We start from the raw sequence: 14804 nt of genomic DNA on the forward strand, positions 1-14804 counted from the left end.
CTGATGGCAGATGTACGATTCTGACGATGTCTTTCATACTTTTCTGGACCTTGACAATGTTATCTACTTGGCAGTCTATGGAACAGTCACAAGCCTCCCAGTTTTCATCCAAAATATCTTAACTTGTTTTCTGAAGACAAACAAAGCTTTTATGGGTTTGAACGACATGGGGTTAAGTGATTAAAAATTTCTTAGAACATATTTTTATTAACTGGGATGTGGCCCGAATTAAGCTCTCTGTATGTGATTGTCCATTTTTGATCCGCTTTATGAGCTTAAACCTCAACAATGCAGTTGATAGACTGGTTATCTGCAGGGGTTTCCTGCAGGCCTGCCTTAATCACAGGATTACAATAATATCCATCACTCAACAAAGAGTCTTGCCCTGTTGTACTTTGTCGTATCACTGTTGTCCAGACTAATTGATAATTAGTCTCTTGTTTAGCTTGTGAATGTCTTTATGATAGCTTTGACTTTAATTGTTATGAGATACACACTGCGGAAAATACATGGAATGATGGCAAAAATATATTACTGCATATAATAATGTTTTGTTCATGCAACTTTTCCACTCATCCGCCATTTATAGGACAAAGTAATGGCAGTGAATACAAAAACCTTAGAAAACATTCATTGACATTTTAGGGTCAGGGTTAGGGTCACAATCCAGCGAGAATCTGTACAGATTCGGAGATGGATTGTGGGTTAAATTTAAGTCCACTGATGTTACATTCTGTAGGATCAGTGCTAACTTCTAAGATCTGTTAAAATGTCATTCTGAGAACTGGTATCAATCAAACCTAAAGATCAACCTTTTTTCTTGGTGTATTTACTATTTCCCTTTGATGGTCATACATATAAAATAATTGATTGGAATAGATAAATAGAGAAAACCACAGAATATATTTCACTCACTTACAGGTTGTAAACTAAGATATAAAGATGCAGTGAAGAAGTATGAAGGTGTTCTTGGAAAAATGTTGCATGATGCATGATGCAAAATAAATCAATAGTTATTTCAAGTATTAAAAGTAAGTATATCCATAGCTGCTAAATGTGAATGTTGACACAATGAAATAGATTTATAGCAGTAGAATAGTCTTGGTTTGTTGATTCTTTAGAGAAGATATTTTTGTTCTCTACTTTTCTTTAAAGTTCCTCTTGTATTCTAAGGGCTTTGTTCCTGTAGCTGATCCATTTATTACCATTAGAAAATGGGATGTGGATGTATATGAAGATGTCAAACATAATCTTGAAATGACAAATCTGAATAGTGCCATGAACTCATAAAACACATTGGGTTCTGGTTGGATACAAACACAGCTTAGACATTTAATTACTGATTTCTTTTTTCCTTTCTGTTCCAAAATGGATCATCATTCAAGTTTTATCTGAAAATGACCATTTGGCACACTCTTACGAGTGAGATAAGAGTAAACATGGCAACATTCAAATTTTCAACATGACAACATATGCTAATTGCATGTCTGATCAGTCTTATTTCTGTGAATGGATATCATTTTTCATGGTCTGACTGCTGTTCAGGAGACCAAATAGGCACTTTTAGTTTATAGTGTAACCTAAATCATTCAATTCGAGAATTGAATGAAAATTTATTTTAGACTTCAGGCAGCGTTTTTGACTAAAATGAGAAGAACAAGAAAATCCTCCATGCCCACGGGGAAGCAAAGATGTCTGACTGGTCTGTGTCCTGGTTGCTGATAGCCTCTGTCTCAATCTTCCTTGAGTAAATCTGTCTAAAAACAGACAGTAGAGGAGGTTGGGGGTGGGTAGGACGGGCAGAGCATGAACAGACTCACAGGTAAAAGAGATAATTTACGTTCAGTTGTTCAGGGCTGAGATAATGCTCCAAAAATGTGAGGGTGCCTGTAAGTTCAGCTTTGAGATGCATTATAGGACATTTGCGCTACAAGTCAAAGTTTGAAATAATTGGCATTTAAAAAAAAAAATATGTTTTTGAGTCTCTTGAACTCACCAAAACTGCATTTATTTGATAAAAACAGTATACCTGAAAATCACCTGAAAAAACAATGCGCAAGTCCACCTAGGACAAAAGCTTTTTTAATGCATTGCGTGGTCACACCAAATGTTGACTTAATTTAGTTAATTAATCAAATCTATTTATGGCATTATTTTTGACGGCATCCTCACTTTACAGCATTTCTACACAAGTGCCTAAAACTTTGCACAGTTCTGTAGCTTTGCAGGTTTCTTGAAGCGTTTTGGAGACATTGCCACAGTTCTTCTGGATTTAGTCTGTCTCAGTTTGTTCTGTTTCTTCATGTTATTCCAGACAGACTGATGATGATGAGATCAGATCTCTGTGTGGAGCACTGGCTGTTGTCAGACTCCTTGTGCAATCAAAAATCTCACTGGATTATTACAGTTAATGGAAAAAATAATGTCTGGAAATGTAAACTGATGTTTACTACTGACACACAACAGCAAATCATAGAAATAACTAACTTAAAATATTTTTTGTTGGTGAAAATACTAGTTGCCTAATACTTTAGCACAGTAATATATATATATATAGTGTAACTTGACAGCCTGTGTTGTTAGAGAGTGGCTCAGACATTTCAATTAAATTCTAATTTTATGTCATTTAAGGACACGAGTAAATGATTAAAGAATTTTCATTTTTGGGTGAACTGTACTGATTATAGAGGGTATTGAAGCTTTTGACTCTGCAATAATTTGTTTGTATCTATTCAATACATAAGAAACTCTTTGTCAACATCAGAGTGCTATGTGTTATGCTATGTAGTGCTATGACAGCTCACTAATAAGTAAAAACTGATAGAGACAGAAAAGACTACACAGGCATCTGCTTGCATATAAAAAAACGAGTTACATGTTCTGTAATAAGTGACCGCATGTCACTGATGTCATCATTATTGTAATTACCTTGAGCCTTCCTTTAAAATAGCCTTCCTAGCTATTCTAACTATGGATCATACAGTAGTGTGCAAATTTGGGAAAGCATTTATCTACTATAAATGATGTGATAATATAATACTAGTACTATACAGATTCATATCAAACAACTGAATTAGTATCATTATATTATAATTTATTCATACCTGTTAGAGTGGAAAATTCATGGATTTGTCTGTCAAGATGACAATGGCAAAACTTGTTAACCAAAAAGGTGCATATTAACAATGTCTACAATAGTGACTGGTAACATTTGAACCATTGTTTAAATTTTGTGTTTACATAGTTCCATATTTATCATACTTACAGATATCACAGTATAAACCTTTGAAACACAATAGCAGCAAACAACATGAATACACTGTACACTACATCTCAAGACAGACAATATTACAGCATTAAGGACTGATAATGTACATACACTACATCTGAAGAGAACACTTTACCATTTCTTAATATTTGGATATACTCAGCTTTAGACAAAATCGTTTGCCCAAACACATCTGAATATTGACAGTGCTTTTTAGATTTTGGCAGATAGTATTAAAGTTAGTAAATGTGTTTGTCTCCTGTCAGTTGGGAATACTGGGGTTTTGAAATGATAAAGAAGACTCAGTCACTCATATGGAGCATGATTCCAACACCACACATAAAATCAGAACCAACCGAAGGTGTGCATTTAAAAAACCAAAAGTTGCATGTTATGTATGGACAGGTTGATGGCTAATTTTGCTGGTACTCGTGACTAGCTATATTTTTATAGTAGATTGTGACATGGTCGATGTGTATGGTTTGGCAGTGCAAATATACATCAAACATTCTATGCCAAGTTATAACATCAAATGACTGGGGCCCACTGCCTCAGAAGCACAACAATATCTTTTAGTATTTTAGTACCAAAGTGCATTTATGATTATGCCTATAAACTAGGCCAAACCCTTCAAAAAATTCTGACAACACCTGAGCCTGAGAGGCATAGTAATGAAGTCCGAATAGAGTTCAGACTGTTTCAGCCCTTCCAGTCCCAGGGAATACACAGATCCCCATCCTGCATGACTGAATAGAAGTGAGAGATGTAGAGATGAAGGCCCTGCATCTGCGGGGATCTCTCCTCCATCAGACGCTTACAGCAGGGGATCATCTGACTGCTCGACACACTGGGCTCTTTAGACAGACTGTGCAGAGACAAATCCTGCAGACAACACAAAATTATGTCTTCTTCCTCTGCCTCCAACCTGCATAGAAGGGAATATTTTCAATTGTAATTAAAGACGATCATTACTCCAGTCTTCAATGTCACATAAAATCATTCTGTCACGTGTTGTTGTGCAAAGCTGCCCACTGCTCTGGGGTGTGTTCATGGCGCACTTTTCACTGCTGTGTGTGTGCACTTGGATGGGTTAAATGCAGAGCACCAGTTCCGAGTATGGGTAACCATACTTGGCAAATGTCACAACTTTCACTTTTTTCAAGATATTTTAAATTTAGTCCTAGAGCTTTCTGTCCCTCCATTGAAAATGTGTGTACGGTATACGGTCCATGTCCAGAAAGGTAATAAAAACATCAAAGTAATCCATGTGATAGAATTTGTTGAAGCATCGAAACTACATATTGGTCCAAAAATAACGACTTTATTCAGCATTGTCTTCTCTTCCGTGTCTGTTGTGAGGGAGTTCAAAACACTGCAGTTTAGTTATTTCCGGTTTGCGAACAAATCACTCGATGTAACTGGTTCTTCTTGAACCAATAACAAAGATAACATGTCAGCAGCATCATACATCAGCAGCGTCACTGCAGTGTTGTGAACGCGCTCACAACAGACCCGGAAGAGAAGACAATGCTGAATAAAGTCGGAATCTTTTGTTATTTTTGGACAAAAATTTATTTTCAATACTACAAATTCTAACTGACCCTCTGATGTCACATGGACTACTTTGATTATGTTTTTCTTACCTTTCTGGACATGGACAGTATACTGTACATACATTTTCAATGGAGGGACAGAAAGCTCTCGGACTAAATCTAAAATATCTTAAACTGTGTTGCGAAGATGAACGGAGGTCTTACGGGTTTGGAACGACATGAGGGTGAGTCATTAATGACATAATTTTCATTTTTGGGTGAACTAACCCTTTAAGTAACGGAAACTTAATTGGGAGAACTGAAACAGGTGTAGAGCCAATTAAATAAAAAAAAACATGGAAAAAAGGCAGGAGAACGGAAACACGGAAAACTAAACTAAAACAGATCATATATGTGACAGTTCGCCACCTCCCGGGAGGGTGGGGGTTCAGGAGGCAGGCATGGAGCAGGCAAGGGGTAGGCAATGGGAAATGGCATAGTTCATAGGATGAAGTAGATGGAAGGAGGAGCCAGGGAGGAGATAGGGCCAACAACAGCAAGGGGCCGACTGACGGAAATGACGCAGGTGGAGTAAGATCCCTGGACGGAGCAGAACAGCCACGGAGCCAGGGTGACACCGAGGATCCAGAGGGCCAAGGTGGAGCAGAAGGCTCAGGCGACCGATGTGGCTGCGAGGCTCCAGAAGACTACGGAGCAACTGAGGATGGAGGTGGAGCCGGAGGGAAGGAGGGGCCAGACAGAGCCAGAGGGATGGAGTGACGAGGTGAAGCCAAAAGAGTGGAGTCCCAAGGCAGCAGATGGTCGATGACTGACCAAGACGGAGCTGGAGGGATCAGGGAGCCTGGTGGAGCTGGTGGGATGATGGGCCATGGTGGAGCCGATGGGTTCAAGGACCGAGGTGGAGTCCAGGACTCGTCGGCTGGAAGTAGAGAGGTCAAAGTGGAGCTCGAGAATGGAAGTCCCGAGGCAGAACAGAGCACCCAGATGGTGCTGACTGAGGGTGAGCTGAGGGACTGACAGGTACCAATGGAGATAAAGCTGAGGAACTGGCTGGTTTAAGAGGAGGTGTGAGAGGGAGACTGGGAGGGAACACAGGAGGACTTGAGCTGGGCAGAACCAGCAAAGACACAGGAGATTCAGGGCTAGACGGAACCAGTGCAGATGCAGGAGATTCAGGGCTGGACGGAGCCCTCAATCTCCGCCAGTATTCCCACGATGCACAGTGTTGTTGGCTCACACACTTGGTCAGTTGCACTTTCGAGTCCTAGCTTTGGGGCGATGATTGGCTCTTTCACTTTAAATGGCGCTGGCTCTTTAAATCGCAGCAGGCTCGGGCATATGCTCCATGCAGCGGGATGATGACTGGCTGGCCTCTGGTTCATGAGTGCGGCTGGAGATGTCCTCCTTGGCAGGGCAGATGGAGAAATACAGTCAATTTCTCTCCAGCACCCACTCCACGAAAGCGGTGAAATTCTCCTTGGGAGCGTCCGCTGGCAGGCGTGACTTACACCGCTCAGGCTGGTGATGTAGAAAGCACAGCGCTAGATCAATTAAGATCGATAAAGTCCCTGGTGTGGTCTTCCAGCAGATGGTCTTGCTGTTCCAGGCAAAGCAGCTGGACTGCAGGCAGGTCCATTCCGGGAGAGGGTTGAAAGAAACAACACAAACAAAAAAGAAAAAAACGCTGCAAAATTACTCACTTTGGGGGTGTGCTTATTCATCACATGTTGTTGTGTAAAGCAAAGCGCACGACAAAGGAGTATAACCAAAGAGCTCTTTTAATAATCCACAGGAGAGAATAGGCACAACCAAACACAAATCCAAATGATGCAAAGCAGACAAAAGAACATAAGGGAACATAGACTTAAGTACCGTAATTCCTCAAATAAAAAAAGGTAGGCCTCTTATAGTGGCCGGGGGCGTGGTCAACACTGACAAATGAAGGTCGGTCTTAAATAAAGGCCAGGGAAAAAATGTGTGCAGCAGAGCCAGATAACGAACGTACACACCCACTGCCGGAGCGTTTCTCGTTCTCGAGTCAAGAACCAGTTGCATCGATTTTCAGATCACCAGTACACTGAACTGAGAAGCGTTTCTGTCGGACGCGTCCGATTCGAGAACCGAGGAGCTGATGATACTGCGCATGCGTGATTCAGTGTGAAGCAGACTGACACAGAGCGCGTCTGAACCGAACTGATTCTTTTGGTGATTGATTCTGAACTGATTCTGTGCTAATGTTATGATCTCTGTCCACAGGAACGCTATCACTTTTAATTTAAAAAGGGGTTATTTAAAACAATTACTTATCAAACAGATGGAATTATAAATAAAGGCCTGCCTCTAATAAAAGCCTGCTTCAAACCAAAGCCTGTTACCTTCTGCAGGTCATGTAAATAAAGGCCCCGGCTTTTATTTGAGGAATTACGGTAATAGAAACTTAATTTGGGAGAACTGAAACAGGTGTGGAGATAATTAAATCAAAAACCATGGAAACAAGGCAGAAGAAAGGAGACACATTTCTTATTAATATCAGTGTGAACTGCTTAATATTTAATGAACAGAAAGTTCAAAAGAACAGCATTTATTTGAAACAGAAAACGTTCCTAAAATTGCAAAAGCCTTTTCTGTCACTTTTGTTCAATTTAATGTATCTTTGCTGAATAAAAACCTTAACCAAAAAAAAAAAAAATATATATATATATATATAAAAAGAATACACAAAATAAATGTACTGACCCTAAACTTTGAAACAAACAATAGAAGTGCAAATTCAAAGACAATAATTCTATTGGCTAAAAATAACCTTTATACTAGGCTAAATTATTGATGAATATTTCAATTGAATTGTTCCTTTCTTTAGGTGTAACAGAATATTCAGTGGTAAATAATGTAGGGTGCAACCAAAAATTATGAATCTTAAGGCAGTAATTATGGTTAATGTTGTTTTTCCTGCCCTCACACATAGCCCTGGTTACATAATTACATCCACTGAAATAGAAACATTACATTTTGATTATGAAAACAAACATTTGGTCTTTATAATAATATACTGATGAATCATGCGCAATAAGACCAGACACAAGACAAATGGTCTATTCTGATTTCATGTTTATGTGCAATGATAGGTCAAGCACTCACTTGTCTTTGCGCTGCATGCGTTTCCGGGCCTCCTGGGCCTGGCTCTGGAGGAAGTTCTGCAGCTGGAGGGTGTCACACAGAGTGGGGATGATGAAGTGGCCCATCTCATGCAGGCAGGGGGTGGAGCGGTCACTATGGCAACAGAACAGAATAGAAAAAACAATGATTGCCGGGACATTAAGCAGCACAAAAACTTGCAAGTGAACAGTGAGGATATATCAGTCAGAGATACGATAGAAATGAATGGAACACATGGAACCACAGGAATAGTCAGCTACAGTCTGTTGTTAACAGTCCAGTACGGTCTCTCTTGTCCTTCATTTTTATGTTTATCTAGTCTTTTTAGTGGAATGCTATCTGTTACAAAAAGAACATTTCCACAGCAATCCATTTAAAGCTACAGTGCATAATTTATTGGTATGTCATGCTGCACTCTAAGGGCATGTTCACATCAAGATATCGGTGATAACTCCACTGATACTATATTGGCATCTACAACAACAGTTGGTATGGTCTGTTTGTTCTATGCACACACTACAGTTATTTTCTGTTAACGTTATACAGTTAGTCAGTTATTTTTTTTAATATTGTATTTTGAAGTGGATTCATTGGAGAAAAGGTGTTTTGGCCACATAATGTTATAGTTATGGTAGTTAGATTTTATCCATAGCATTTGATTTATGGCTGCTCAAAATTCAGCTTTAACATCCCAGAAAATATTACAACTGAAAAGAGTTAACAATTGTAATAATATTTCACAATATTACTACACAATATTAATAAATCATCAAATGCTGAGCATAAAAGATTTCTTACCAACCCCAACATTTTGAACAATAGGGAACGTCGTATAATTTTTTTTCTATTGTTTAAATATGTCATAAGAAAAGAAAATATGTTCAGAGGGGGAAAAACTATTTCCTGAGCCAACAATCTGATGCAAGAATTAATTTACTTTGTGACTTGATTTGATTTGAACTTTAAGCTTGTGTTTTTCCAAAGAGCTTAGCCTGAGCATATGCACTATTCAAGCCTAGTATTGAGACTCAATTTCTGAGGACCTTGCCTCACACAACGTGGGAAGTCGCGGCCTAGTGGTTAGAGAGTTTGACTCCTAACCCTAGGGTTGTGGGTTTGAATCTCGAGCTGGCAATAACACAACTAGATAAATGGCTGCCCACTGCTCCGGGTGTGTGTTCACAGTGTGTGTGTGTTCACTGCTCTGTGTGTGTGCCCTTTGGATGGGTGAAAAGCAGAGCATGAATTCTGAGTATGGGTCACCATACTTGGCTGAATGTCACGTCACTTTCACATTCTTGAAGGTCATAAACACAGACCACACACACAAACAAATGGCTGGAATTGAAGTATACGAGTATTTACTTTTCCAAGCTCATTGTGAGGCCTTGCATGCTGCGGGGGTGCAGGGAGAGGCGCTGAGGCAACAGTCTCTTGTGGAAAGTGTGGAGGGTACTGTAATGTTCCTCCAGAGGCAGAGCTGGACCCATCCGCTCGATGTGGATCACCTGAATCCCTCCCAAAAGGTGACTGATGCGCTCCTTCAGCCAGTCCGACCGCTGGAACAGGCTTCTGTAACTCGGCAATCTTTCAAAGAGCTGAACAAACACACACGCAAGCATCTAAGCACAAATGTTTGCGATCATGTTTGTTTATGTTAAAAATACGGTTGGGAATACCGTAAGACTGGTTTAATAAATAAGCTGTACCTTTGTCCATTGATGGTGGACATCCATTGTTCCTAACATAACATGGCCTGAGGCATTCATCCCTGACTGGTCAGTAAAAACGATTACGTGACCTGTTTTGGAAAATAAAGAAATGTGATTAAACATTTGTGCACACATGAACATTAAAGCCATCTCATGAATCCTATTTTCATGGTTACCTCTCAGGATGTGCAGAGCCTCAGGGCTTTGTGTGGAGAGACGACTCAGACTCTGCAGCTGACAGCATTTGTGTGCAACTCCCCATTTGCGCTGCCACCTACAGGACAGAGAACCACACAATCAAAGTTAACATTTACTTTACAACAGGACACAATAACTGAACATAAGCAGTAATTCAGTACCATTCAAAAGTATGGAGTTGGTATTTACATTTGATCAAAATTATAGTAAAATACTGTGAAAATAATGTGAAATTTTCTGTTTTAATATAATATAATATGCAATATGACAATCTAAATAATTAATTAATGCCAAATATAAGATTTTGTAGAACATAAGAGCATATAGTAAGAGTTAGAGCTGACCTGATATCCAACAAACCAAGTTTCTGAATCAACTCTCTTTTCAGTCTTTTCAGCTCCTCACGCCGTGGAAGACTGGCATTCTGTTTCTTTGTGGCCTCCGACTCATTGTTTCTCAGCCATAAACTGAATATAAAGACAAAAAGAAACAATGTTTCACATAATGCGTTAAATGAAACATTATATATCCTACAGTTATTAAAAAATAGTGCCAATGAACTATGCCTGAAATAACACACCTTTGTTTATATATTATATATACTATAGTCCTACACGCGTGTTACAAAATGCTTTCTTAAGATGTTACAAAGCACAAAGTTCCTAATCTCAAATGGGTGAAGGAGGAAACCACAGTCGGGTTAAGTTTTAGCCAATTCTAATATCAACACTAAACACAAAATGACAGCAAACAATAGTTTAACCCTGTAAAGCTTGGCATATTAAATAATAATTAAGAAAATCTTTTTTTTTTTTTTTTACAAAAATAAAAATAAAATAAAATTCAGAGGCCCAAACAGAGCAAAAATATGCAATTTGCTGCAGTTGCTGATATTTAAATGGTGATAGCTAGTAATGTAAATCAATGAAATCTTAATGACAGTACAGAAAATGTCACTCCATATCTCCCAACAATGTCTTAGTAAGATGATATTTAAATGCTTAGTTTTATGATCAAAGCTCTGTGTTACAGTGATGATTGTAAAAAAAGGTCCTCCAAAGCCTGATGCGTCATATTTAATACTCACATTTTGATAATAATAATTGAAGTAAACCGAAGTTGCTTCAGTTCAGTGTTCAATGTTGAAATACTACTACATAAATATCTGATTCTTTTTCATAAAAAGGATTTTTGTGATTATACTAAAAAAATAATAAATTTACATGCTAAAAAAGTATAACTATTAATAAAACTAAGTCATGTCATAGATTGAGTACAGCAGTTTTTATTATGTTGCTAATAATCAAATAAGGTACAGTAAGCTTTAAAGGGGTTAAATGTGTTTACCATGGTTTTATTGAATTTCCACAGCCTTAGTATTTGCAAAAGCTTTAATCTCAGGCCGTGAGGCCCACTGAAGGGTTTCTGTCATCTGTGGTTCAGTGTACACATTTCTCCTTTTAATAAATGGCACAAAACACATTGTGAAGTCATTAATCACAGTAAATACAGAGAATGGCTTGAGAACATTTTGTTCTGTAGAGAAGGACAAGGCTAATTGTAGAAACACAAACAAGGTTGCTGGTGTGACACTACAAATGTCAGCTGGGCTTGTTCTGGCCGCTGTGATACAGCCATGGTGTCACAACAGTCCTAAAGAATTGCATACTAGCCAAACTTTTGTGCAGCTGCTGGAGATGTCGTCTAGCATTTCTAACACATTAAGCAGTGGTGTTCATATGGGTTACATGAGTTAAAAAAAAAAAAGAAAAAAAAGAAAAGATTCATATGAAATGGTGGCCAAGAAAAGTCTCTTTCTCTCAGTACCTGAGTGTGGGCTCGACTCTTCTGGCTTGTTCTAACTCCTGCTCTGGGTCCCTGAATCCTGTGAAAGTGTAATAAGTCTTGTCCCATTTGATGGGCCGATAGAAAGCTGTTCCAGGCTGTTGTGTCGAGCTCTTCTCTGTCTCAGCCTTGAGCACATCTTGAATATGTTCAACCGAGAGGCTACAGGACCTCAGAACATCCAACACTGTGCTCAGAACATCCTTAGACTGCAGGGTAAAGGTCACTGAACGGAATCCTGGGAAATGTAGGGTTATCCCATTAAAAGCATGCATTGAGAAACAGAATATAGCTTACTGCTTACAAGTTTCAAAAAAAAGGTAAGATTCAAATATTCGTTCATTTTAAAATTCATTTTTTCCCTTGGTGGCAAAGCTGAATTTTCAGCAACCATTACTCCAGTCTTCAGTGTCACATGACCCTTTAGAAATCATTCTAATATACACATTTAATGTTAGACAAATCTCTTTTATTATCAATCATGAGAACCTGTAGATATTTTATGAAGTAATTATTAATTTAAAATAGAAATCTCTTGTAACATCATAAACATTTTGTCATGTTTGATCAATTTAAAGCATCCTTGATTAAAAACTTTTCTGGCAAAATACTGGTAAAATGAGATAAAAGACTTTTGTTCAGGGAAAAACAATAACAATTAAACTATTAAAGTTACTGCATGACTTTAGGTGACATGGAATATAGTGCACGAGTCAGATGGTCTAGCTGTATTCATTAATGTATTCGTATTAGTAGTATAACTATTATTATTATTATTATTAGGAGTAAAAATCACAGTGTTAATCAGATGTGATCTGGTGTTACCTGAGGCCAGCAGTCTACCACTGGAGTCAGCCTTTTCTTTTGTGTCCCGGACATAAAAAGTGAGGTTTGCAGGTTTGGGGGATCTTGCCCCAGGCTTCTGAAGATTTTCAAGATAACCACTTAGCCTTTTGAGGGAGTTTTCATTTACTTCCTACAACAGAGAAAAGAAAAAACCAAGCAATATTAAAACATTCACAACCTGCTCTGTAGAGGGAAAAGGCAAAAAAAAAAAAAAAAAAAAAACCTTATCAAATATTTTCATCATGCATTGCCATTATGTGTTTATGTATATAAAAATTCTATTCAGGGTTTGTAATTATGATAATAATTATTTAATTATTATTACTCTCTCTCTTGGATGCTGGCCAAAGAAATCAGGGTGCACTGCAAAGTAAAAGGGCCGCAGGGCATTAATGGCATCCGCTCCTGAGAGATTCCTCCTCTGAACCATACGAGCAGAAACACATCTACCACCAAGCCTACAAGAATGAGGACAATACTGATTAGATGCTTAAAGATTTAAAAAAAAAAAAATTATTTGCAGCTGTCTATAAGGAGTATAATGTTACATAGTGTTTCCTAGTGTTTTTTGTGTGTGTGTGTGTGTGTGGGGGGGGGGGTAAACTTACCTAATATAACGCAGGAAGGTGGTCACATACATCACGTTAGTTCCTTCTTGTAAGAAGGAAGAAGAAATCAAGTCACTTGAGAAAGAAAAAGCATGACAGACTTCAGCATCTTCAACTAGACAAACATTATATACTGCATCTTTGAATGGTCATTTCAGGACTATATATATCTATATATATATAGATATATATAGATATATATATATATACACACACACACACACACACACACACAATGTCTTTTGATCAATTTAAGGCATCCTTGCTGATTAGAAAGTATTAATTTATTTCCAAAAATGAATGAATTTCAATCAATCAATTAATGAATCTATCTATCTTTCTATCTAAAACTTGTTTTACTAATATATGGTCAGTAACATATACATTGTGTTATTATGGTAATTACACAAAGAAAACAAAAAACCTCTGCCTTGATAATAACTGTGCTTTTGTGTAAATTACTTTGCTCACAAAAAAATAGTTTTTAAGAATACATGGAGTGTCAGAAATATAAACGTTCTTATTTATAAAAACCCCAACAACCCATACTCTACTACGAGATCAATTATACCTCCCTCATGTATGCATTGATTCACTTTTATTTTATATAACTTTTTTTTTAGTCTCAGCACCCACATATAAAATGAATAAAGTGCTACTACGCGCGACTAATTAGTTTCATGTAAGTATAACAGGATATATGGCTGAAGAGGAAGAAGAAGAGGCTGTTAAATCAGGTCAGGTGCAAGCAGGGTCATGGTGTGTTTTCTCGACCTACACATTGTTGATATTAATCACAAGCCTCACAAGTCAAGCTTGGAAACCAAACACAACAAGAAACATTTCCATCAAAATATTATCCATAAGATTTTAGAGCCATTGGATTTAAGCAGCATTCAATCCACTCAACACACAAACACTGACCAACACTGTAAACAAGGGCAAACACAAACTCTTCAAATAAAAACAACAGTCTCAGACTTAATCAGACACACACAAAATGTATGTCAGCATGAGATAGAAATGTCCAAAACACTATACAATGATTTACCTGCGTTTTAGCAGTCTTACATGTTCGCTGCTGTTAAAACTAAACCCGAAGTCATATAACGTTACTCCATTCAGGCCTAATCATCCAGGCCAGAGTAATCAACTGCCTATCTTTCGAAAACAAGCGCACCAAGTGGGACTTGAATCAGGCATAACTAATCGTTTGTTTATCTTTGTCGGTTTTGTCGTGTACACCGGTGGTTCCCAACGTTCCTGGAGCCCACGTGTACACTGTTTATTTATGTATTTATTTATTTAGTGAAAGACGGTAGTTTTTAAATACGTGTGTAGGTTATAGTTTCCATTTACTGACTGATTTATATATTATCTACTGCAGTATTATTTGGTTTTGCACCAACGTCAGCACAGATGACGTCCTTTAGAAATCATTCTAATATGCTAATTTAGTGCTCAAGAAACCTTTCTTATACGTCATCATTATTATGTACATTTATAACGGTTGTCTATCTTAATGTAGTATTAAAACTGCAATAAGGTGTAATTCTTAAATTTATTTGAACAGAAAGTTTTAAGAATAACATTTAATATATATATATATATATATATA

The 14804-nt window shown here is 37.8% G+C and overlaps 1 protein-coding gene across 3 annotated transcripts; it reads right to left on the bottom strand.

The window, feature by feature from the left end:
* Nucleotides 1–3073: 3073 nt before the first annotated feature.
* tcaim (T cell activation inhibitor, mitochondrial) lies at nucleotides 3074–14378 on the bottom strand. Of its 3 annotated transcripts, none has more exons than XM_052619455.1 (11): nucleotides 14238–14378; nucleotides 13187–13261; nucleotides 12904–13036; nucleotides 12558–12708; nucleotides 11715–11970; nucleotides 10232–10354; nucleotides 9866–9963; nucleotides 9687–9778; nucleotides 9343–9575; nucleotides 7960–8091; nucleotides 3074–4193 (listed from the first exon to the last, which is right to left on the bottom strand). In XM_052619455.1, the coding sequence occupies exons 2-11, from the start codon at nucleotides 13216–13218 to the stop codon at nucleotides 3968–3970; spliced, it is 1476 nt and encodes a 491-aa protein (XP_052475415.1). In that variant the 5' UTR covers nucleotides 13219–13261; nucleotides 14238–14378; the 3' UTR covers nucleotides 3074–3967. The 3 variants fall into 3 exon arrangements, with proteins under 3 accessions (XP_052475415.1, XP_052475416.1, XP_052475417.1); XM_052619456.1 differs by having other exon boundaries at nucleotides 13187–13232; nucleotides 14238–14343; XM_052619457.1 differs by having other exon boundaries at nucleotides 13187–13229; nucleotides 14238–14338.
* Between the last annotated feature and the right edge of the window lie 426 nt (nucleotides 14379–14804).

The sequence above is a fragment of the Carassius gibelio genome, chromosome A16 (genome assembly GCF_023724105.1).
Source record: "Carassius gibelio isolate Cgi1373 ecotype wild population from Czech Republic chromosome A16, carGib1.2-hapl.c, whole genome shotgun sequence".
Lineage (NCBI taxonomy): Eukaryota > Metazoa > Chordata > Actinopteri > Cypriniformes > Cyprinidae > Carassius > Carassius gibelio.

What these genes read in the sequence shown, in the direction of transcription:
- tcaim (XM_052619455.1), bottom strand. Translation starts at nt 13,218, where the DNA reads ATGTATGTGACCACCTTCCTGCGTTATATTAG. An exon ending in TGGTAGACTGCTGGCCTCAG is followed by an intron (nt 11,971 to 12,557) that starts GTAACACCAGAT and finishes TACATTTCCCAG; the next exon opens with GATTCCGTTCAGTGACCTTT. An exon ending in CGCATGCAGCGCAAAGACAA is followed by an intron (nt 4,194 to 7,959) that starts GTGAGTGCTTGA and finishes CCTTCTATGCAG; the next exon opens with GTTGGAGGCAGAGGAAGAAG.